Here is a 26,477-nt window from a genome sequence, read left to right as displayed (position 1 = left end):
TATTTACGTACTCGATACAATACAATTTTGTCATACTTACGACATCTATTGTCACTTCTATTCGACACTTATGCCATTGCGTACACTCATTTCTCATATAGTCGAGACAATTTTTAGCTTTGGAACACACGTATCGAAGTTTCACGACACGCGATCGATACAGTTACTTTCGATTTCACTGCAGAACTTTCTACGTTCCATCGCGAAGCTCGTTCTATTTCGCCGATCTACCTCGCGAACTCTTGTTCGTTGGTTGCAAACGAGACTACAGTCATTCGCACTAAAATCGTGTCATCCCATTGCGACGCGATCACAGGTATCGAAAATTTTTCAATTAGTTAGAGAAGGTGCGGAAGAACCGTAGATGACCTTGAGTGAAGCCCTCAAAATTTCGTAACCGTGAAAGCACGGTGTGACTCCGTAACTTATTCCGAGCATGACATCATGCGACCAACTAATAGTCGAACCGGTCGCTCCTACGTTCACGAAGATAACGTCGAACGTTTGCCCGCGGCAAGGTAGCAAGAAGGTCTAAGAGTCTAATGGACGCTCACGCATCTTCTTATTGCTTCTCGAGGTTACATCTATCCGTGGTTTACTTATTCATTACGTTGCGTTAGTTCGCGATGATAATTTTTCGACTCTGTTTTGTTGGAAGTATGTTCTAACAATGTCATTTAATAAGGCATAGGTCTTGCGCAATTTAATAATTATACGAAGAAGAATCATGTTATAAAGAATTAAAAACAGAAGTTCAGAAGTCATAATCCGAGTCAGCTATCGCCACATACTTTATATTTTATCTTTTAATATTCAAAGAACGTGACCAGTTATTATGTAACAACGAAGTATCGTGTACTGTATGCAGACACGTGAATTTTTTGAATATTAATTGATTAATCAAAGAAAACACTCACCGGGATGAATACCAAGAGCCACGCAGGTGTTGTCGAAGTCCTTCTGGAGCTGCTGGATGGCCAGACTGAGGACAGGTTCGATCTGTTCTCTGGTCAGATCACCGACACATTCGCCGGCTTCCATGTCTTCCACGAACCCTGTCCCGACGCTACCCAGATCCACGGGTCTCAAATTGTACTTTCTTTGAAAGCTGGTATCCCTCAAAACCTCTCTGAGCAACTGATGATCGCTCTTTTGTCCGTCCTTGAACAGCTCCTCCTCCTTTTGCAGAGGATTTCGGACCTCGTCCTGTATTCTCTCAAGTTTCAGAACATTTGTTCTCGCGGCATCTGCAAAATCCTTTCTGGTACCTTTAAACAGCAAGTTTCTCAAAGGAGAACTGTTCTCGAGTTCCACAGGATTTGGTGAGGAAGGAGTACTCGATGAGGAGGACGACAACGGGGAGGAGGAATTGCTGGTGTTGCCACTGGTACTGCTATTGCTGCTGCTGCAGCTGGATCGAGGCTCTTCCTTGAACAGGATTTCCTTCAGCAACGGGTGTCCTTGCACTGCGGTATCCTCTTTCTTCGCGAAGAAGTCCGCGTCAAGGCTGTTGTAAATATCCTCCTCTGTCCTGGGTGGTGTGCACGGCACTGTACAGTCAGTAGAATCCTCCCTGTAGCCTAGACTCTCGGCTAGGAGTCTGAAATTAGGATTGTGGAGACCGTTTGTTAATATAATATACGATTCAAATTGCAACTTTAACTTGCAACTGCAACTTTAAAACAAATTAGTATTTTATCGAAAAATGTCAAAATAGAGTTTCATAAATCCGTTTAATTTAAGAAACTAATAAAATAGGCAGAATATGATTTACCTGGACTCCTGCAAAATAGCAAGAAGATCGAGGCTCTTTTCTCTCTTAACCGGTTGCTTCGCGGAAGGTTCTGGACTGGTCGGATAGAATTGAGCACTCTGAGGACTCCTCGGCACGTAGTATGGACTCGTTGGGTATCCTGGTGAACCTTCATGCGAGTAGTTAGGGGATAGTTCACCACCAGCACCGGGGTAAGGTGAACTCGAGTAAGCGGTCGGTGAACCGGGGCGAGGCGATTGTGCTTCCTGTTTGATTTGCGTTGCTTTCAGTGTGCTCTGCGTGTTCGTAGTGGCATAATCGTCCGACAGAAGGGACAAATCGAACTGGAATGTGCTGTAATCGAATGACGGCGAATAGCCGGCTGCAGTAGGTACTGTCTGTGGCATCTGAAACAAACATTTTATGATCGATTTTACGAGTTTTACGTTTGTAGAAGAATTTGTTGCGAAGAATGTTCTATATTTTTTACAAGATGACCTTCTGTATTTTCGAATTTTGTTGAATGTGGCAGTTGAAATTAGATTAATAAAATGCAATACCTATGCATTCCCATATCATTATAATGCACGTATGCATAAGAAAGAGGCAGGAGAATATAATTCAATACTTTATATCGAATGATCAATAACTTGAATGATTTGACGAGAAGAAAACGAACTGTACAGAAACTCAACGGAGGTTATAATGTTTTTACTTTCCACCCCCGACGACTCACGATTTATTTCGGCGCGTATACAAGTGAAAAAAAATCTAGTCGAAATGTTACACTTTCTTCGAGAGTACAACGACGGACCAAGGGTCCATTTATCTTTCCGCGTGTTTATTGCCCGTCCCGTGCTTAAACTCGTGTCAGTTTGTTACGCTTCGTAAGTCACTTATGGCTTAAGGCGATCTTCCTACTCATCTCTGAAACTTGCGAACCGGCCGAGGTCGCGATATCGTTCTGTCAACTGTCTAATTCGAACGTTAACGTCATGATCATTTCGATATGAACGTGTAATTGCGCTCACAAGCACTTTATCTCTCGTCTTTCACTGAAAATTTTCATACTGCTTTGAGAAAATTGATAAATAGAAATATTACACTATGTAAGCGTAATCGGAATTTTATTATACATAATTTTATTATACAAGAAATTATAGTCGACTATTGTTTCATTTTGATCTGGAAATTAAGAATCAATAATCGCTATATATACATAGACTGTTTGGTATCAGTATGAAGGTATAGTGACGTAATAAACTAATACAGTGGTAAGCGTGTAAAATTAGACTTGAAAAAATACCGAAGAATATACTACTGAAATACAGTAAAATGAGAACAAGTAAAACAAAATTTTAAGAAATCTAGGCATATGATATAAAAGCTTCTAAGTTACATGAAGTCGCATAAGATTAAATTCAATGTATCTCGCGATAAAAACGAGCGTTATATATGCAGAATGCACAATAACATTAAATTAACCTACTAGCAAGTGCTGGAAAAATCATTTTCATAAATGATATGAGACTCTTGGTATATTTTATAAATACTTTTTAATTATTTATAATTATGTACGCTACGTCTTACAGCGTTATTAATTCAGCGAAATATACAATAAAAATTCCTCTTCACCATCGGTGAAAGGAAGAGCACGCGGTAATTAAAACTTCATTCGGTTGGTCCACCAAGTACGAGTTCACGGGATCAAAGGATTCGATAGGATCAGTCGCAGGATATTGTGGCGTGAAAATAGCGCGGCTTTGCTATCTGGTCTCGCGATCCTCGCTGTAATAATAAATATCTGCCTTGGTTTCCTTGTAAATAATCGTTAACGACTCGCTATTATCTCGAGTCTAGGGCCGAAAGAAAGGTAAAAAATAAAGGTAAAAGTGGGCGAGTAAAGGAAGTCCTAGTGGTTTGAGCCGAAACGAAACGAAACACTTTCCCCGACGTGGTATGCCTGTGCACCTTAAGGGCCCATTTATCTTTCCGTGTGTTTATTGCCCGTCGTGTGTTTGACCTCGCATCAGTTTGTTACGCTTTGTAAGCCCATTACAACGTTCCCAGTGCATCTTCCCTACGCTCAGGCGGGGTCGCGTCTGACATTTTGACGTAGTGCCCCGCAAAGGTCGACGCGAAATAAACGATTATACCCATACACGAGGCCGCGGATTTGCACGCTTACAGTGTATATACCAACGTAGAGACACAATACCATCCCTTCTCCATCTGGAACCGTGTAACATCGCGTATACCGTCATGGCTAGAGAAACGAGGATAGAGAAGAGTAGAAGGAAGAAAGAGAGGACAGTTCTAGGAGAAGAGATACGGGAAGGCCGAGCCACAAAAGAGGACCGCGTATTTCTCGACTTCTCTCTAGCCTCCCGCGAAAGGTCCCGGCAAGAAAGAGAATGTTTATCTATGCTGATGGGATCTATGGACTATGGAATCCTCGGCCGAGCTTTCCTGAATCGCCTGCGCAAAAGAATGGGTTGCTTTAACCCCTCTGCCGCACAAGCAGGACACGGAGAGATTGGTATTCCGGAAACTGATCAACTTGTTGGAATGAAATTTTAAATGTTGTCGTTGAGTTTTACTTTTGCGATGTAGATTAGAACAGGTTTATAATTAAGAGTATCCTAGACGAATGACTGATGTTTGGCATCTTGTTTAAGAAAATTAAATCCAATGTTATTTAACAGATTTTAAATAGTTACACGATTATCGATTAATTACTGATCAATCCACGCTTCCTTGAAATCCACCGATACTTTTTGCACACGATATAAGTTGTTATAATTAAGAAACTTAAGTCAAACGACATAAAAACAGACGGTATCGTTTGAACTGCTTAATTAACTGACAACATGGATTGCGACATATACCCGTTCGAACGAAAGTCTCGTTTTTACGTGATAGGATGTTAGGTATCACAAAATCTTCTCCGTAATGACGAGTTTTTAAGATTTCCTCAGTCTCCTGCTTGGCCTTTCCTAGGGACTAGAGATTGACATCACTGGCCAACGGTGCAAATGCGATCTTTCCTTTCGTACATCGGATCCGACCTCATCATTTTCGAGAAATCAACACCTCTTAGTTCGATTGCTCTGTCCAGAAAAACCAGCTTCGACGAGCCGCGATTTAAGAGCTCGATAGATCGATGTACGGTTTTCTCGTCGTAATTAATTTTGCTTAAAAGGCTACTTTTTGCGCGACAAACGAGTATCTCCGCGAAGAGCCACGATAAAATGTCATTTTAATGGCTCGTGCTTGGCCATGAATCGACTCGTAGCTGTGTTTTTTGCGGAACTCATTGGGGATATTAATTGGGATGGTTGAAGCGTTTGATATAATTGGGCAAAAAGAACAGAGAATATATTACTTGTCATTTTTTTGCTTCTGATAATATCTGGAAACGTAACGATTTGAAACTGATACTGTTCTTGTTAAATATGTTTATAAATCCAATTTTTATTCTTTTCATAATAAAATATATCGATTCGTAATTATAGAGAGAAAATGTTATTTTCATAGATCACGATGCCTTTCTATTGCGTCGTGATAAAAAGACGATTTTTCTAACCCAACTTAAAGTTACGACTTCGTTATACTAATATCGTATCTATGCTTCATATTACATAAGCGATACAATTTTTCGACACTTTTTCGTGATTCGTTTATATTTATAACTCGTGACAACTCTGATAAGACGGTAGTAACTCATTGATTCGCGCTGAATCATTAATTTAATAGAAAACCTGAAATTTCTGGCGTCTCGCAATCATTGCGAAATAATCAATCTTCTTATTGTCAGCTAGAAGTTCGTATTTATCTAAGTTACACAATTGAAATAACAAAACGTTAAACAAAAGACATATTATGTTGTTAATAGATAAATTTTAAAAAATTTTTCATACGACGCCCTAAATTTTACCCTTAAACAGCTGTTTATATTTAAACTTCCAGTCCAGCTCCAAAATAAACGTAGATAAAATGCAAATATCAAAGTCCAGTGTCGAATTTGAAGAAGATCGATAAGAAATTATCGGTTTCACGGTGATATGCACCTTCGAAGAAACAGTTTCCAGAGGATACCAGTTACCAACGTTTTATGATAACTAAGGGATTATCACAGTTGGGATTTCATAACGAACAACGTCTGAGCCAAATTAAATTTGCGCGTGATCGATAGTACCCTCAGTTAAAAAATCTTGACCTTCGATAGCGTTGATCGAAGAAAATCTCTTGTCGAATTCCGTTAAACTCTCTCGGCGCGGCGTTCAATTGATTTCCATGTGAGCATTTGAATTTGTGTTCATCATGTGGCGACGAATTTATTTTGACCGGAAATCCATTTCTCGTGATCAGTCATTCACTTTTATTGCAAGTTTTTCGTCAAGACTTGCAATTAAGATATGACATTATACAACATTTCATTTTATTTTCACCTACCAATATAATTCATGTACTTTAAACCGAGACCGAATTATATCTAAAATTCCAAGATAGGGTTCAAGGGGGGTTCTTGACCCGGCAAGAGAACAACAGCCAGGTTCAAGGACGGTAATTTTACGGTTCATAGGATCATACGCCTTGGATGATCTCTAATCCATCGTGACGTAACGAAATTAGAAAGGAGAATGACGTCAGCTTTAACAATAATTCTTTTTCAACTTCTTTTTACCGTGATTTTTCGACGGCCACGACGAAATTGCGCCTTACCAAGCTCCAATAAATCTTTTTCCTACTTTTATCCGGTCGATACGGTGGCTTGATTAGTCTGGCAATCAATTGTATGAATTAGACCGTTTTCTCAAATACGTTTTTTTCAGAGGAATCAAAGCAATTTCTTTTGATATTATGATATCTGTTATATAATAGATAACGATCTAACGATATTTTTGGTGCTTGTTATTATGCACGTGTTTTTTTCTCCAGGTGCATTTGTAATCGTTTTCATTGAAATTCTAATCGTTTCTTGCGAGACGCGCGTACATTAATCTTTCATTAATCGTTTAGTCGTTCGTAGTTGGCATTGACGGTTGTTGTCAGTCTGCGTATCCACTGTGTTATACAGTGATGGACAGAAGAAAGGAAAGATAATACTTATATCCGAGAATGGATGACTCCATAAAAGTAGATCTGTATTCATGAAGTTTTAAGGTGTGGTAAAAGTTCTTACACGAAGATAAAGAATATCTACACGCTGTTTAAAAATATTGATGGTAAAAAATCTTGTGAATGAAGAAATTTAAATATCGTATATCGACCTTTTTGTGAAATATTTAATTGAAACAAAATATTGCACGTAGTATGTAATTATCATCGTATTATATTCCCAAGATGAGGATGTTCTGATTTATCTTACACTCGGGTTATTATAATATGTATTACTTGGTATAAAGTATCTATTGATTTTGCAATAATCTTATTTTTTATATACTGACGTAAAAGTATAAATTACTGGCAAATTGTCTCCTCGAGTATGAAGCGATGACGATATTGTTTTATAGCTAGTTCAACATTTTCATTTAAGTAAAGTTTTTCTATTATAAATATCTGTTAAATATAAAAATTGTTCTATTTTTTATTTAAACCAGTGCAAATAATTTCAATATCATGTGTGAAACAACGAAAAATGGACGAGGGGAACCACAAGAATTCCATCGCGAGAACTTCTCACGTTGTTTTCATCGAGTTCATTCATTCGCTCATTCACGCGCATCAGTTGCAAACTCCCCACCGTCACTTTATCTTTAAACAACCAGTCAAGTGAAGTTATAAACAATTATACCTCTCGTCTGGCTACTTGCCTTGAGTCAAACACAAAGGAAAACCAACTTCGCGCATCTTTTTCTTTCCTAAAGAAGCAGTCTCAATGAGGCAAGCTCGGATATAAATAAGCAAATGACCATTATTCGCACAGTTTAATTCTTCAGCCACTAATAGGCTGGATTTGTTTAATCCATTCGAGCCTGATATTTTTAAGTCATAATTGTAAGACGATTCCCGAGTTTTAAACTTTTAATTTTTCAACAAATCTGATTGTGAACCATTCATTTCTTAGCTTTATGTTCCATCAATGATAGGCTTATTACATTTTATCTTCGCGCGATTTTATGGCTCCGAATGTTTCTTATGGGTCAATTGGTATTAGTATCTATACAGGATGCATATACTTCCAATTAAAAATTTTAAGTCAACAATTTTTCATGTCCAAAGAGTTTGGAATCCAATTTTTATGTGACGAGTATTTATAAATCTAGTTTATATTTCACTTCCAAATGTTAAATAAAGAAGTAGTATTCGATTAAAGGAACTAAAGCGTTAAAATCATAAAAATCGTCTAGACCATTATGGTTCTCTCGATTATACTCATTCGATAGGAAGCCACTGTACAAGGTTACGAACGAGCAAAAAATCAGTGATCGTAACTTTTTGTCGTAATACAGTTGCAGAGACAGGGTCTCGATCGCGATCGTTTTATCGTTCGAGAATATTTATGCCAGGGATTTCCCTTGCGAATTATCATTGCTATGACAACACACGAGTCGATCGTAATCGTCTATTCTCGCCAATTCAGCCATGTGTGTGTCGTTTGCCGGTGTTCTGCGTAATTAGTTCCAGTTACGATACACACGGATAACCGATGTCAGCTACCCTGGTGTATGCGTAAATCATACTTCGACTGTATCACATAATTGAACATAACTCCGGAAATGTCATTTTCAGATTGTTGCCTGGCGCTTTGCCAATTGGAAGTATTATTTCTGCGGATATGGATCGAATCAATGAACGACGTAACTTATTGCGAAAGCGTTGATCACTAAATTCAAAAAATAAATAAATTTGCAATGTGTATGTACATATGATGATTATAATTAATGTTTTATAATGAAAATAAATACATATATCTAAATATGTTTCCCTATCAATGAAAACCAAGGACAATCATGTTAGAAGTACTTGTATATTTTTTAATTTTGGAAGAATTTTCTTTTGAAAGGAATTTACGAACTACGGTCGAAAATACGATAGGTACTCGGTAATGGGCAAGTCGATCGAAATTGTTTTCAACTTCCTTCGCGTGTTTCTTTTTAAATGGTAACCGCCCTCCACGTGGAAACGGCAGAGAGACGATTTCGTATTCAGGAATCCAGTTCGATACACTTCCATGAACGAACGAAACGCGCGGCAATATTAATACGCTCGAATGTCACAAGATTATACCGTTACCTGTCATGACATTCTGCGCCGATCCGCATACTTCTCGTTCAGATAATTACCATCCGAGGCGACGTGGAACGAGCCGCGAGCATAGAACTCATCGGGGCCAACTTAACGAAGCCAATCGAATCTCATTCGACACCGTTTGGTCGATCGACAATGTAGAAAAGAAGGTCTGGTCTCAATTAACCTTTGCTTTCTTTTTGTTCCTGAAACGATAGCCCATCGAATAACGGTAGAGAAGTAGTTTTTCATTTGGAACGTTTAATCTGCGAGTATATTGTTTGTAATTGCATGGCAACACGTTGATGACAATCACGACGACAGCACAGATAATTGTATAATACTCGATGCAAAAAGAAGAAAAAAGTAGAAGAACGATCGATTAATATTCTTTCTTCGGAGCAATTATGCGTATTCTATTATGTAACGCGATTATCAGGAGTTTATCTACAGGGCAATGATGAATTACGTGGAATTAGATGAATAGAAAACTGAATAGTCGGAATTAAAGGATTTAATTGATGTTTGTTCTTTGAGAAATCGATAACGGAAACCGACTTGCTCTGCGGTTTCAATCAGCTGGGGAATTGGATTTAATGAGAAGCCAAAATTAATAAGTTAAATCGTAATCTTCGTACTGTGCTTTTGATTCGGGTTATCGAGACTTCTCTTTTCTGATAATCGGGAGAATTGACCATTTCTACCTAAACTTTGAAAGTAGAGGAAAAACATTGATAAAAAACAATGTAGCATTTTAATATAAAAACAATTATGCAATGGATATTAAACTAGTGGACAGAATTAACCAATTGCAATTGTTTAAGTAAACTTATAAATGGCACGAATAACACTATCCTCACGAATCTTTAGAACATTGTCAAACAACTTGAGAAACTTTTAAAATAATTTCAGAGTATGCTTTTCACTGAAGCTCCAAGTACTGGCGTGTACGAAATGTGATGTTAGTAGTCAGATAATTAATGGAAAATAAAACGAACGTCAAAGAGGCTGATGTAAATCTTGCTACGAAGAAATGATAGAAAACGATGTAAATAGGAATCGTCGATTACAAAGATATCTTTCTGAAGTCACGTAACCGGTGGAATGAATTATGTCTTTGAATCAAATCGATTATCTGTAGACACGGCGAGAATCAAGAAATAATGTTCCATGCGAGATTCAATTATTTTAGCCTTGACAATCGATCGTAAATTTAAATAATAATATTAAATCACGTAGTCCGTTTCTTAAAAATTCTCGCAGCATCGAAAGAAATGTTATTAAATCATCGACATTGAGAATCCACTTCAAAAAACACGGATTCGTAATTTCTTATAAATTATACACACTGTCATATAAATATCTTTTAATTTTCTATCAATCAGAAGCACTAGTAACTATAAGATAATCGAAGAACGTACTTTTTCCAATTTCACATCACTGAAATAATCGTTGAACGAAGCATATTAAGTGAATTCAATTTTCATTATACAAAAAATTTAATGAAGGTTTGCATTGTTTTAATTTGTCACGTTATAGAAATCACTGAACCACAGATCACTCTAAGACTCACTAGTATTTTAAGAATTTAATTATTATTTATCATAAAGGGTTGACCAGCATCGTGAATGCCAATGTTTTTCTGAAGTGCTGAATGATGAAAACACTCCTTGAAAACTGAATATTGTCTTAGAAATCTCACGTGACTACGCGGGCGGTCGAGTACTTGAAACGGACGTGAACGGCCGTCGCTCTGAAACACGTGTACCATCCATGACAGTTGCGTACTATCTAAGATCGTTGTCCCTCACGATCATTCTACCTCCCATTTCTCTTAGAAGGAGGAGCACAATTTTTCGCGTCTATGAACGGTCTGATCCCCGATTTAAGTAAGGAATTGAAAAGCGATAATTCCCACATACATTTCTCTCGATTAATTTTAGAATTTCTTCGTCTCTTTTACAATTAATTTATACGGTGGTATTTTTATTGCATTGAATCATTGAATTTCTACATTGAGTTTCGATAAGCATTTGGTAGTTTATGGATATTTTAAACAACAATATTTCTCGAGCCTGACAATAAGTCATCGATTTACATATATACATACATAAGTACGTTTATTTTCTGATTCCGAGAAATATTTTTTCTACTTCACTTGCATCTTTTCTTAGAAACGATACTTATTCCTAGATTCTATACTACAGACTATGTAATTGTTAATTTTTACAATGAATCCTTATCTATTTGAGTATCACCAGTAATATCTACCTTGAACTTAAGCACATAATTTATGCACAAAACATGACTCGAAGTTATGAACGATAGCGAAGAATACATTCAAAATTCTTTGAAGTCGGATTTGCATAGATTTTTACATAAATTTTTCATTCATGTTCCTTCGAATTTGCAATAAATGACTATTAATATTCCAAGTTTATTTCAATTTTCATGTTAACTTCTACAATGCTCTTGCTCACCTTTCCAGGATTTTCTGAAAGGACTAGAATACTTTGACATAAAAAAAAAAAAAAAAAGAAACGCATATTTGTCTTTTATTCTTCGCAGCTATCCCTTTTCTCTTCCTCGATTACAAGGACGAAAAAATTCTTTTCTCTAGCAAGAGCTTTATGAGAATCACATAGATGTTACCTTAATTATTTTCAACTGCCCCCAGTATACCGTACGAACTCAATTATGATCGAAACCCTCGATACGTCTCAATTATCGATTCACCACAATCTATAACGTACGAACCTCGGTGACCTTACTGAAAATCCTTCGACACTTTTTAATTGTAGATTCCTAAAACTGGTGTTCACGATACTCCTACCGAACCGCTAACTAGATCACATCAATAGGATGTCTGGCTTAATAAAATTAATCTAAAATCAAAAAACATAACACACGAGTATCTTATTTATAATTCAACCATATAATCCAACTATGTTTAACTGTTCTAATCTTATTTCCTAGAAATAAAAAATTATCTGCTTCCCAACTAAATTAGCTTCAAATTTTGTTATAATACTCATAAAATACTAATATAATATTAATTCTGTTACACTAATACAGATATGCATATCATTCACAAAACTATAAACATCCACAGAACTTTGTCTCATTTCTTCTTAAAAGTTGTTTGTAGGAACCAAAATGAATAAAGATCGTTCCGTATGTACAACGGATACGATAAATAAGAGCAATAAGGGAGTAGACGAGAAAAATGGAGTACAAAGGAAAGACACGGCGAAACAAGCTGGTCGACACACATAAAACAGGAATAAAGAGAAACAGGTGAAAGAGGGCTAGAGGGAAGAAACGGCCAGGAACAGAAACTGAAATCAGAGTTCCTAAGTAACTTGTACGGAGTTGCGTGTATACGAACCTCTTGAGAGGTGAAATTATGCTCGAACTGGCGCATAACGATAATGTGCATAACTTATGCGCATATAATGCGAGTATGCCGCGCGAACCATCGCATCGTAGCGTTGCACCTTCGTGGCATTGCTATATGGAATGCCGCCACGGTAAACTAACTAAAGATTCCGAATGGTAATAATGTTGACTAAACACGGTCGCGGGAACGGGTCTCCTTATTCCTGCATCTTTCTTCGCTCAAGAAGGAATCCACACCTACACATCTGGTGGCTATCAATGTTCTTTTGAACTTCGGAATATAGACAATTCTTAACAGGCAATTCTTAACGGTTGACTTTATAATTTGTATAAAAGAATTCTTCTTTTGTCAAAGTAAGGCTAATTTTATGAGTTCTAAAATGAGTAAAATTTGGGGATGAGACAGTGAGAAAATTGAAAAAACTGAATAATTTAAAGTCAGTTTAGTAGACGAATGTTATTAGTTAACTTGATAAGTGCATAATTAATTTAAGATTCGATACTAAATCCAATGAAACAGGATAATGATACCGAAAACTCGAATTTAGATTTCACGTATTCGATGTAGCAGAACAAGGATCACATCGACAAAGTTGTGTAACAATACAAAACGAGATACCCGCCTGGTGATTGAAAAATGCGGAATAACAAGGCGATATTCGCGCTAAGAACCGTAAACCCTTTCAAGTTCTCTGCATAGTTAAACGACGTAGTCGCAGACATTAAATAATCAAACGTAACTGTGAGCCTATCGCAGTTCCTTATTCTCACGCTTGTCTTTCGTCGAGTTCACCAGCGAGACTTTATTACAATGCTACTTCGCTGCATAGAACAAAATAGCAAAAAGATCATACAATTTCAAGGCGATCAAGATAGTGGGATAGAAATTCTTGCCAATATGTAAAATACATTATTGAGATATTTGTAATTTATAATATAAACAATAGCGTGGGGTAATAAAATAAACCGCTAAATAAGGCGTAACAATATCTCAGAGAGTAGATATAAACGTCACTTGAAAGAAATAATTTTATATGGATATCGGTCGTATACGTTATTAAAGAAGATATTCGAGATGTTCTTCAGTTTCAGAGCTATTTCACAGATAACGTGAATTCGTTTTGTTGAACAATATTATATCTTACGTCTTTTTACTTCTTATCTAAAGACATAACATTTTTAATATTTAATGTTCTGCACATCTTTCGATTCATAAAGTTTCATTGCTTGATTTTTTTAGATCATATCATATATATTATAAACATATAGTATATAGTTTAAAGAAGGTTATAAAACAACGATCGAATATTTCAAAGTATTCGAGTTATCCACGTTTCAGGAAGGATCTTTTTTATTTTACAAATTTGATCTCGTTAGAAGGGCACCTTGACCCGTAATTTGTAAATACAAGTTAGGCGGCGCGCATGTCGAAAAAATGGCGGAATCGGGAAGAAGATGAAGCGGGAAACGTGGTCGGCGAGAGAAGACAAATAATTAGGGAGTTGTAATAGCGTAAATAGTAACATAATACCGCATAATGGGGGCATAACGCAGCTTCGTAATGCCGTCGGTGCATCACCATGAACAAGTTACGGCAGGTATGGCTTTGTCCGCCATGAGCAGCCCTTAAGACCGCGTTATTAAGCGTTTTATAGAGCCCGTCGGATCTTTGCAAGGTCCTTGTCCTAGAACGGCTACGTGGACGTTATAAATTTGACCTGTTGCCAGTACGAACATCCAGGTGTTCGTACCGGCTCAACTCGATATCGCAAACGATCCTCTCGTGTTTTTGCCATGGAAAAACGATAATATGCCTCGTTTGTATGATAATTTTGCGTTTCTATCGTTGTTATGCGCGATTTACCACAGTTCTGTGATTAAAAAGAAGTTTGAAAGAAATAGAATAGATATTTTCACTTATGTTTGAATATTGGAGAATTATAAATGATATTTTAAAAGTTTACCTACGTTAAATAAGTTGTATTATTTTAATGGAAATTATTTCGTCTGTTCAAATTTAAGCTTTGACTGTTTGAAACGATAGTACAGTAATATTAAGATTGTCTGAGATTGTAGTGATACTTGGTTTGCGGAGACTTTGATGCGTGGATGGGAAAGATCGCCGCATGTATGTCCGAAAATAACATTTCCACATGCACATATGTATTACACATCGAAACAATGAGTCATAAGACATTACAACTTTAAGAAAACTCAAACATTTACTGCACCGTATACTACCTACAAAAATAAATTATCCGAATGGAGAATACCTGGCATTAGAATTTAAGCAAACGAACTGCCTATCGCCCACCGGAATTAGGTATATATTTTCTCAAGAAACAGGATGCTGCCTAAACTTCAAAGCTCAAGAAATGATACGCTTCTTCCGTTTACATATCGAATACAATTTTAACTGTTATCTTTTACATTTAATTAATACTTTGCAAGTTAAAAAGAAAAATTACTGTACATGCAAATTTTATGATTTTAACAAGAAACGTCTTACAAAGAATAATAGAAAACTGTAAGATTTTAAAGGCACTTAAATCCTTTCAAACGAAACATGTTTCTCTTCAATATGGTTGAAGACGGTATAACGAGGAGAGTGCAACCACGCTATATGTTGCAAGATTTTATAGGAACGATTGGAACTGAAACGTACTTGAAACCATATTCGAGAAACGGTATGTAAGACGCACAATAACGCACTCTCCAGCCAGTTTGTATTTAAAACCAAAAGTAGAGAAGTACTTCTCTTGAGTGATCGTAAAATTTCAAAAAAAAAAAGAAAAAAAAAACAGAGCAAAATAATGTAGAAGCTACTTAAGATGATCGAGTACCTCGTTCCGAATAACTCGACAATATTTGAGACAATAAGTGTACATTGTCATGGAGAGTAAGAGAGAAAGAGAGAAAGGAAGACAAAAACCTAAGAAGCCAATATATTAAAATCTTATCTCGGAAAAATAGAAAACTTTTTCTATTGAATTTTTCAAACATTATATATAAGTTTCTACCTTTCTAGAAAATTTGCATTATACTTTCTCTTAACAGGAAAATAAATCTTTTTTCTCTGTACTCAATCTTCTACTTTTCTGGAAAATTTAGCGCCTACCGTCAACCAATTTCATCAACTTTGTTACTTTCCTGGGAACTTTATTTTCTGCATTCATCGTTCGAAAGAAATGAGAAAGGACAAGATACAAGGTGGGAGATAAATCTTGGTAAAAGACGCGTGAACAAACTAAACGGCACCAGTGCCGCTATTACTTTACGCGAATCAGCTTAAACGTAAGCTTTCTGCCGCTAAAACGCGGTTCTGCGCACGCTACCTCGACCGCATAATCGAGTCTCGTTAATAATTGCCTCATTATTGCGCACCGTTGCGCCGCATCGCTTGTAGCCGAGATATTGGCAGTGTTCGCTATTAATAACACTTAGCCGCCCACGCATCGCCATTGTTGCGAGTGGGTCCCGCGCGTTACACGTGTGCAACGCCGCGATCACGGTGCATACATTGCGATCCAGCGTCGAGGATGCACACAGCGGTCCAACAAAGGCGCGAAAAGCTCGCGTTCCGCATAATCCAACGATTCAATTCTACCGATGCTGTGCGGGGGCCTCCGATCCAGACCGTATTCATCTGCCGCGCCGCGGGTCTTTCTTTCTACTTCTTCGCTCGTTCAGCAATCGAACCGATCGCCAAGGAATGCCACAAATCAGCGGAAAGGGGGCCGAGGAACGTCACCACTCGAATTAACAATCGTGGGAATAATGTAACGGGTCGAAATTGCTGTGTTTTGATAATTGAATGTGCAGGATCGTTCTGACGATTCAAGTTTCCGCATAGATGCTATGGATTTTTGCAAGCATAATGTTATGTGTATATTGTAATGGCATCATAGTGTATCTTATTTTATTGAGGAAGTATTGTTCGTAAATTTATGTTTTAAGATATTTGAAATTTAGATTTGAAGGCATCCATAACTGCGTGGGTATTCACGAAAGAGCTTTTAGCATATACTTTTTTATTGTAATTGAAAAACACTAAATCTAAGAACACCAAGATTTTATGTCTTTCTCAGCAAGGTGACAAATGAGGAAAACATTCATTCAAATTTCTCTAATTAGCTCTTACAGATTAATACGAGATGAGCGCACCATGTTTAAACGAATAAGATACAATTTTGCAATCATCGACAACTTACCTAAACCCAGTATCCTCTCGATCTACTATGTGCAATTTCACGAGATTTTGCGATTTTCCACGATGCAGTCTTCGTTCATTATCTATAAATTTTCTCATTTTCACCCAATCGTATGAAACAATAGCTACTTAAACATCGTCCGGTAATCTTGTTCACCGCGCGCGTATATAAATAAACGAATGCGACCATTAATTTTCTTAAATGGAGCAGTAGTTTGTATCGCGTAGTTGGTCGATCGTGATCGACTGTAAATCGCGACTAAGTTTGCGATACGTATCGATCGTAACGATCGTTAAATAAGAAAATCAGTGAATAAAGATTTGTATCGGGAAAAACCGTCTCATGAAGTCATGAGTCGTATATCTATTGTTAAAGAATCACGAGCCACGACGCCGATACAATCTACGACTTTTTATGCATTCCCCAACGTGATACGCGGTTTTTTCCAGGCGAACAAATATAAATATAATTCTTGAAAATTGTTCCGCCTGATTGACTTTGCTTTGTTCTCTTTTTCTTCGTTTCTTGCCTTCTTTATCTATCCTTCTGTCTTCTGCCGTTCGAAGGAGATCATAACTTCAATAGAAAAAAAGAAGCAAGACTCGAGAGCGAAAGAAAAAGATGTGTATACATAATAATGTGTATACATATTAAACGAGTTGCTTCGATGCTCGTCGAGTTCCGGATATAGGAGCACAAATCGTTGTTTACGATAAGATAAAACCTTGCTCTGCTTTTAAATTAACTACACGGAAGAATGCCGATCACCCACGTCCGCGGTAGAAAAAACCCGGGGAATCGAACGTATAACGATCGATACACATCAAACGAGCGCGTTTACTAAACGATTATTGATTCTTGATCAGGAAAAAAGAAGGAATAGTCCATGGGTGTTTCGGTATTCGAAAAATGACTACTGTTTCTAGTCTACGATCTTTCCTTTTCTTTCTTTTTTCAGTTCGGCGAGTAGTATGTTATTCGTGTCGTATTTCTACTGGAGAGAGATATTAATCTTTTGTAGTTTGGTTGTACCGTTTCTACAAATCGAAAAACTTTAAAGCAGACGGACTGTTTCGACTTTCGTAGTTCAAGTCAAAATTTTGTCTTCTTGCTGTCTCGTTTACCTTTCGAGTTGAAATTTCAATTCGTCCACTAATTTTAATTCAGCAATTGAAATCATCAAGTGATCAACCTTACCCAAATCACCCCAAAGAAAAATTAAATTTCCATGAAATCGAATTGAATTTTTTACCACACGTCACTCTCATCTATCTAACCATGATACCGTGTCGAGATAAAACGCTCGCCACCCAACTCTGATCCCTTGTTAAACATTAATATTAACACCCATAAAACACGATGACTAAGTTCACATTCGTCACTCAACCCCGATACGATCAGAGTCACGGAAACATTACATATTCCGTTGATTCAGAACTATCGCATTTTTCATTTAATATTTGTATCAGTGTCCGTCACAACGTGTCGTATTACCATTAAAATGCACGTTGACGAGCGGCTTTAATTTTATGTTCCCATCAATCCACGCCAGTTGAGAGTGCATCTGTCTCGATTCTCGCGTGCTACAAGATCGCTAACTCGTGTCATCGTAACGTCGCGGGCTTCCATATTCACGGTAAAAAAGTGCATGCGTAAATCGCAATCACAGGTGAGTTAGTCACTCTTTCTGACTCACCCTGTACATCAAACATGCGCGTTTTTTTTTCTTTCTATTCGGTTACGTTGGCACGCACGCACTCGCTCGTTTCCTCCTTCTTCTGTTTTTTTTTTCTTTTTTTTTTTTTTGCACCCCGTTCTCAGTATACAGAGACATTCTATCTCATTCACGTTAGATGGTACTTTCGATGGGAGGAAGAAAGACAGAGTTAGGAAGTCGGTCTCGTCATGTGGGACCGCGATTTGGAAAACCCGAAGTGGCCGACCTTGGAGGTGCCAGGCCGTTCTCCACGCGGGAGAAGGACAATCTCCAACCTTCTTTCTCTTTTCCTCTTCTCGAGCTTCTCTCTAGCTCTTTCTTGCTGCCTTATTTTTTCCTTTCCCTTGCCTCGTTTCTTGTCTCACTATTCTACAGTATCGTTTTGGAGTCTCTCTCGATCTTTTTTATTGCACCATGATCGTCCGTCTTCGTTTTCTTCTTTCTATAATTTATTCTTCTTCCTTGCCTTTATGGTTCCTTCGATCGCTCTTTCCTCATTTTTTTTTCTTTCTATTTGTTCGTACGGTGTCTATCTTAGTTCTTCTATAGCGCTACTATTTATATATTTTTTTTCTATCCCGCGAACTTGTGTACATTCGTGTTGCTTGTTTGTTGCTCGTTTGTTCTTCTTAATTCCTTTCTAAACCGTACAGCGAGTAGGAGGATAGGTTATTTTGATCCATCATTTTCTTGGACTGTTCTTCCGCCTCATTCAAAACGACATTCAAAACGACGAATAACGAAGTCGTTCAACTATTTCAAGCGCTACGTAGCGAAGAATGTTATGAGTTACGGTTCTTCACGCTGTGGCTTGCGCAATATATGTACCGATTGAAACGTTGACAGGGTGAAAGTGGTGAGGAGGGGATGGAGACCTGTTATTTGCGTCGAATTTCTTTGTATTCCGCGTATAAGATACGTATAACTTCTAATATCTCGATACTTTACCGTGATGAATCAGTTACATCTTTAACTTTAAAATTTTTGCTTCGTAATATGTTTCGTCTTGAACCTTGGTTTAGTAACCCATAGTTGTTTCGCAAGATTGCTATCTTCTATACTTAAAATTTCTAAAAAATATTTTTAATCGAATATTTTAATCGCGTGTTATACTAAGCAAATAATATATCATGCTGCTATTACCCATACGAAGATTCGTCACCACACAATCCACGATTAAAATTCTAATCAGAGTAAATAAGGTCTAGGCGAATTTTCACACAATGAACATTTCGTTATCGTTCGGAAAACATCGAACATTTTAATTTCCAATTGCGAACGAGCACGACTGTCTAAAATAATTCCAAAGGCAGTTAGCCGGCCAACAGAACCTGTATAAAAGATTAGACAGAGTAGTTTCTTTTCCTTTATTCAAGGAGGCATCGTGCGGCGCCTTTCTCTTTGCGCAACCGTTCCATTTCCAGACAACAAAAGCCAGTCGATGCTTCACGTATCGCTGAGAAAAAGGTTTAATAGGATTTGCTAAGCAGGTAAATGTCGAACTACATACTTGAATAATTTATTTCGCCCCGTGAACCGTATCTGGTTAATCTCGATTGAAAAACTTCACGTTCGATCCAGCCACCGGCAGTCCAAATAATTAACAATTTTTCCGCGAGCGTTTTAAATTAATTTACAGATGATAAACAGTTATTTGCCCAACATGATCGCAATGTTTAAACCATCGGGAGTCACATAAAAAATCGCATTGCGATAAATGATCGTTAAGCAACGTGGCAAAGCGTTGAATCCCGTGAATCACCGCGTAAATTGTTTCGTACAATTTTATCGATTTCCTAATAAACGCCTGAAAGATACGCTCATTAATTATCCATAGTTCGGCCAGAACACGCGTTACATCCGCACTGCTTCGCTCCTCCGGAAAATTAAAATGCATCATTTACGTTAATTTCCAAGCGACTTGACCGATTGAAATATTTATTCAACGCACGACTTTCTCTTCGAGCCTTTCGACTCGGTTTAAATGGTCAAAGTTTCGTACTTTCCAATTTAATCACTCTGTTGATATAACGACAGTAATCTGAAAGATTTAGAAATGTGAAAGAATCGAAACAGCCAGCGCAGACTCAAGAATACTTGTCCGAAGATTGAACCGATCGTTGTTGTCGATTAGCCGATGTGGAAATGGTAAAACATAATTAAATGTTGTCGTGTGATTGACCATCGAATATTATTGTCACGAAGATTCAGGATAATATCATAAGATATATTACGACGTGAACAGTAATACGAAGTCTTTCTTTGTTTCTCGATTTTCGATTGATCAAGATTCAATGATATGTTGTAGATTCGAAGACCATAAAATGCACCTTGTTATTTTGCCGAACATGAAAGGTTTGAAAGACATCTTTTACGAAAAAGTATATATTAAGTATTATAAGTAAGCAAAAGTATATTTCAAGGTAATTAATTTAGGATTAAATTGAAATAAAAACTTACACGTAAAAGTTAAGTTTCTTTGTGGCCATTTCGAAAATCTATAAGTACATCGTGCATGGACATAAATCGCATCGCTATTTTATGCTTCACTGTTATTATTGAAGCGAGAATAAACTGTCGGAGGCGCAATCACCCGAGGATACATATTTCACTTGAGAACACTATTTTACGCGATGTGTTGATCGTGCCGACTCGTTTCGCGCCAGTTTTCAGAGTGGCACGATAAATCGTAACATCAAGCAATTGCGCATGTACACCGCAAGAAAATACACGTTCCTCAATTCCTTAATAGTTTTTGCGAAGTTTAACAGCAATAAGGGATAGGTAATTTCATTTTTCGTTATTACATTTCGTTATTACATGTTAAATTTACATTCCCGTTTAATTCTTCGAAGGAACTGAATATTTTATAATGAAAAGATAATATTGACGAAACATCGTATTTTAACAAGTTTGTTTGTGCTTTAAATAGAAACAAACGATCCTTAATTAGATTAAATTCAATCCGTGTAACACGAAAAAGCTATCATCTACTCACAAATCAATCACTGTCAGACTCACCTCGCGTTCGCAACTATAATAACGATAATAATTAACTCGAACCAAGATCAAACTAAAACAGTAGAACTAATTAAGGTCAACGAGATTTGGTTCACGAGAAACCGAATAATTCGATATCACGGCTAACAAGTAGTTGGTATAAAGTCAGTTTTATATATACTGGATTCGGAGAATTGTTCATCAGTGGAATAGCATATAGCATATGTATGTACGTATATAGCGTTTATTTAATAAATGACATTCGATGAACGACAATTAGTATTTAGATTGGTATTGTTTTCCTTCCGTAAGTAGGCTGCTAATATTCATTCGAATCCATGTTTGTATACACAATATGAATAGATTGTTTTACACTCTAAATTTCATAATGAGCAACTTACTTGGACATACAAAAAATTGTAACCTAATCTTAACTCTATCATGAATTTAAGCTTACTCTTGACCCCTTTCACGTCTATATGAGCTACTGCATCAATCCAGGCTCGATCTAGAAGTCACATTCGACGCATATGGTACCACCATGAATGACGAATATTCGTTATTTATTTATTGTTGAATGGCGAATGTATAAATCCGCCTTTGCGTGTTACAACGCGTAGCTTCGTCTGCGAATCTGACATATGAATTATAACCGACTCGTTGCTCCGACATTGAGTCAGGGCCGCCTTCGATTAGTACGGCTCGTAAATGGATTTAATTAAAGGATCGCGGCCGCTCTACTCTATTAGCCGTATGAAATTCATTGCTTTTACGTTTCTTAAACTGTGCTCGTTTACGCGCATTGTGCTCAAGCAGCACGATGCTGGTACAACACGATGAAACACGCGTTTCAGAGCGCATTTGTCAAATCGGGGTTCACTACTCTCGCACACGACCGGTACATCGTGCTGGAAATATGGTTAATTAAGAACGGGATCGCGCATTGCGAACAGGACGAGAGAGACTTTTCTTATGAAGCTTCGCTTCGTGCTTCGCCGCGCAGCGCCGGTCTCGAATGTAGGCAAGTAGATTTGGGTGGGTGCACATGGACATGTATGCGTGCAAGAGGGTGAGTAAGTAGCGTACGGACGCTTCTACTTAACAAGCCGCGCGAATTACGTGATTTTACGCTGGGCTGCGCGTTAAAAATGTCCGAGCACCGGCTGATATGTGAAATTTGTATCGCGATATAAAGAAGGAGTTAATTCGACGAAGGAATACATTCGAACGAAAGATACCTCTCCCTCTCTCTCTCTCTCTCTCTCTCTCTCTCTCTATTAACTTATTAAATAAGGAGAACGAATTGACATTAAAAAAAAATCATACAATATCATTTAGTACTACAATACTTTCATATGACTAGAAAGCTTTGATACTATGAAAATGAAATGTAAAATTTGGTATGACTGCATTGGAAAATAAAGGTATGTGTCAATACTGTTTGCAATCATTCTATGTAGTAGAGAGGATCAATGAACTATTTGTTGTCTTTGCATAATTAAAGAGATATGATGAAAACCAATTTGTGAATACAAACTATATGATTTATTCTCTTCCGTGTTTAATAACCCTTTTTCAGACAAATTAATTACAAAAACATTAAAAAGAAAACGACTAAGAACCACATATAATTGCTGGACGGTTTGCCTGTCGTGTTATCGCTGCGTTTCCCGTATCTAATTAACATAACCGCACACCGTAGAGCGGCACGTAACACGTCGAGAGTGTTCACAAAGCCCGCCATCTATTACCATTTACGCAACGGGTACCGATCAGACCGTTATGACATAATTTATTCGTTAATAAGCTAGTCGCAACGGTCGACGATTCGCCATGAACGAAAGGCGAGGGAAAACTCGGGGAAAACGCCGGGGAATGTTGACGCGCGTTATACGCCGTGCATTAACAACGAGCCGCGCTGTTAAGTCACGTTGTTAAGTTGCGTTGTTAAGTCGCGTTGTTAAGTCGCGTTGTTAAGTCGCGCGTTTAATTGAGAATACCGTGAACAACGGTGTAACCAACGAAAGAAATAGGTATAGGCGGCCTGATCTCGAAACGCTGCCGTTCAATGAATACGGAACTTTTTGCATGCGAAGCAACACTCGGTATTCGTCGTGCATTCGGACGATCCGCTCCTCCTTCGACCGAACATACGTAATTAGGTTATACATACGTTTCGACTGACGATCGTCAGTTCGTGCTCGATCCAGTTGATTGATGGTACTTCCGATTTGGATATTTTCTATGCACGTTTGACACTATGTAGGACCTTAAGCGTCAGCCTTCTGACTACTTTAGTATTTTTCCTATCTTCCGGTTAAGATATTGCTACAAATATATTTTCAATCTTCTACTTTGAGGATCGTTTCTTCCCCTTCGGTACAAATGATCTAGATGCTTTTTCTTGTTTTGTGCGAGTTCATCGCCACAATCCTACAGATCGAGAATCGAAGATGTTACGACACGTGAAATTTATGAAACGAAGGATCTATGAATCAAATACAAAGGAGCAGTGCATTAAATACGACGTACGATAGAATAATTCGAGGGATTTGTGTTTTGCACGTCAAAGACTGATGAAAAGCATATTTCCTGTGCTTAAATTATATATACTGCATTATATATTCGACAAATTAATCCGAGAGCTTCGTAAATGTGGGATAGAATTTTAGGTTAATATTGAATTCTAAGGAAATCTAGAATTTCTTATCCGTTAACGGTGTCAATTTTAAAGTAGTTTTTATCCTTTTACATTTCATTAACTTCTACTTTGCTTCTAGGTAAAACACAAGCTTCATGTAAATCAGTACTTATAAATGCACATATATTTAAAATTTCTTATTTGAATACTCGTTCTCAAAAATATTTCAACGATTAAATTTCTCGAAAATATTTGTCCCCTGAAATAATGGAATATCTTATAGGGTAACAACTAGTTGATATAAACTGACGCTATCATCATTGCGTCCACCGATAGGTCTTTTATTCATTGCTTATACAGGTATGAGTTCAATTTGTGGCGAGCTTTGTACCCATGTATAGCGTTTAATATCATGGTAATAAAGAAGCTTGAAGCATACGTTTATGCAAACTGGCAACTGTTTTACATATTTTTATTCGCGGAACGTGTTTCCATGGTTACACTCTACAAATTTAACATGTATTTTGGGATATTTTACTATGATAACTATCACCCTTAATAACGAAAAATTGCAAACCTGTCATCGTGAATAAAACAAATTTCTTTTTTTCAACTACTTATCAGACTACTATCGGAATCCTTCGTTGGTGTTAATTTACTACATATACTTATTAACTTGATATCGTGATATTACTTACTGGAAACTCCTAAGTAATTTTTTCATAATACACGCAAAAATACCATGTTAATTGACAACAAATTACGCGTAAAGAGAAATTGCATTTGGAGTATCATAGATGCATCATAGGTATAATATACATACGTGAATGTATTATTAAATCAGTGAACGTATTATGCTAAGCAATCTCTTCAATCTCTAAGCTGATAAACCATGAAATCGTGATGTTTTCGATCAGCGTTTCCTCAAAGGCACGTCCACTAGGTTTTCAGTTGATAACAATCGACATATTGCAGGGAACGCACGCTAGACTGCGGAATATCTGGGATTTTCATCGCGACATAGCTTACGACATTGGACAGGTCGATCGATCGGTTTTCGGTGGTACGTAAAGCTTTTCCCGGGCTAGGGAAGAAAAGGTGGTATCCCGCGCATTCCGGCTGTGCACGTGGCACGTACACCTACCAACGAGTCGCGTTTTATATCTGCCGGTAACGTTCGCGGCATATTTTATACTCGCTGACTTATGTTTAATTCAGCGGAACACCGTGGCTCCGTAGCTCGCATACAGACAGAGGGATCGGCGAATGCGGGAAGATTGAGCGTAGATTGGCCGGGTCGAGGGAGCAAACGTCGTGAAAAAAGAACGGCCGGAACGGGTTAAAAATTGAAAACGCGGCAATAATTTATTTTCGCTATCCGAGCGCGCCTTCCATGTCGACCCGCTCCACGCCTCGAGCATTTCGATGCGCGATCGCCTTTGGTCTTCTCGCCCCTTTGACTCCTCTCACCTACCCCCATGTATTTCCTCCTTCTACGTTCGGATTAGGCGAAGAATCTGTAGAAAAAAGTGCTCAACGAAGAAAAGATTCTAGATGGATGAAAACATTAATTGTATTGTATGTGACTTGCTCTTAATTGATTTAAAGGGGACTGACTGAGATTAATCCTTTCACGAGGTATGTCTCCTGTCTTTTCACTGACAGTGAGATTCCCAAAAACGTCTTGCCCTATCCCGAGCGACTTCACCTAAACGATCGGTCAACAATTCGACAGGTAAAATCCACGACACATTCGCGACTCTTGGTTTATGACGTTTTTATTGGAGAGGTTCTGGTCGGGGCTTTGCCATATTTGCGGTCGACCAACGCTCTCGCGCCCGATAAAGAGTCGACGGTTGAGAAAGAGCGATTCGCAGGAAAAGGGGATGACAAGATACGCTCTCGGAAACGTCTGACTGTCGCAGAAAATTGCGAGCTGGTGTAGGAGGTTCTCTGGTCACAATTTTCTCCTGTTCGTCCCACGTTCCGCCGACTGTCGTCACACCCGCGCTTCACAAAACACCGGTGGGTGGACTGTAGTATTTGCTACATCGTGCGGTGCGTACTGCTTTAAATATAACGCACGTTACACGCTCGCGGGACACACGATGTGTTGTCGTAGCGTGAATTCATGCTCGGATGATATAGTGACGTTCGCTCGAAAAGTCCGGATGATGAATTGATGACGCTGCGCGAGGGTACTTCGTGCGACTCGTCGGCACTGTTTCCTTCGGATCGAGATCCATCTTACCGCGGGACGGTATTGTAGAGCCAGAGAACAGATGTTGTGGAAATTATAATTGGTCGGATAGGTTCCATAGACGCGTGAGGTTTTTCGAGAAATTGAGGTAGATCGGTGCGCTGCGGCATGATGATTTACGTCCCTGATATTTCATACGACTTTGGAAAAGTTGTAATTGATCGACGTAGCGATTTATTTGATAATCTGTATTGGTTTTTCTGAAACTTATCATCAATATTTTATGTATATACTCATTTTATTATATCGTATACGAGTTCTGA

General features: G+C 37.9%; 1 protein-coding gene across 3 annotated transcripts in view; it reads right to left on the bottom strand.

Moving 5' to 3' along the window:
* Ets98B (DNA-binding protein Ets98B) overlaps positions 1–26,477 on the bottom strand; it is a 58,321-nt gene that overhangs the window by 8,606 nt on the left and 23,238 nt on the right. For all 3 annotated transcript variants that reach the window (XM_069114717.1, XM_069114718.1, XM_069114719.1), the window contains 2 exons: positions 1,775–2,160; positions 918–1,600 (listed from right to left, as the gene is read on the bottom strand). In XM_069114717.1, coding sequence (XP_068970818.1) covers positions 918–1,600; positions 1,775–2,160 — 1,069 coding nt within the window. The remainder of the gene's footprint in view (positions 1–917; positions 1,601–1,774; positions 2,161–26,477) is intronic.

This window comes from Bombus flavifrons, chromosome 6, assembly GCF_040668555.2.
Source record: "Bombus flavifrons isolate JBK064 chromosome 6, iyBomFlav1_principal, whole genome shotgun sequence".
Lineage (NCBI taxonomy): Eukaryota > Metazoa > Arthropoda > Insecta > Hymenoptera > Apidae > Bombus > Bombus flavifrons.
Note: the sequence above shows the minus strand (reverse complement) of the source record. Positions and strands in the feature narration are given on the sequence as shown.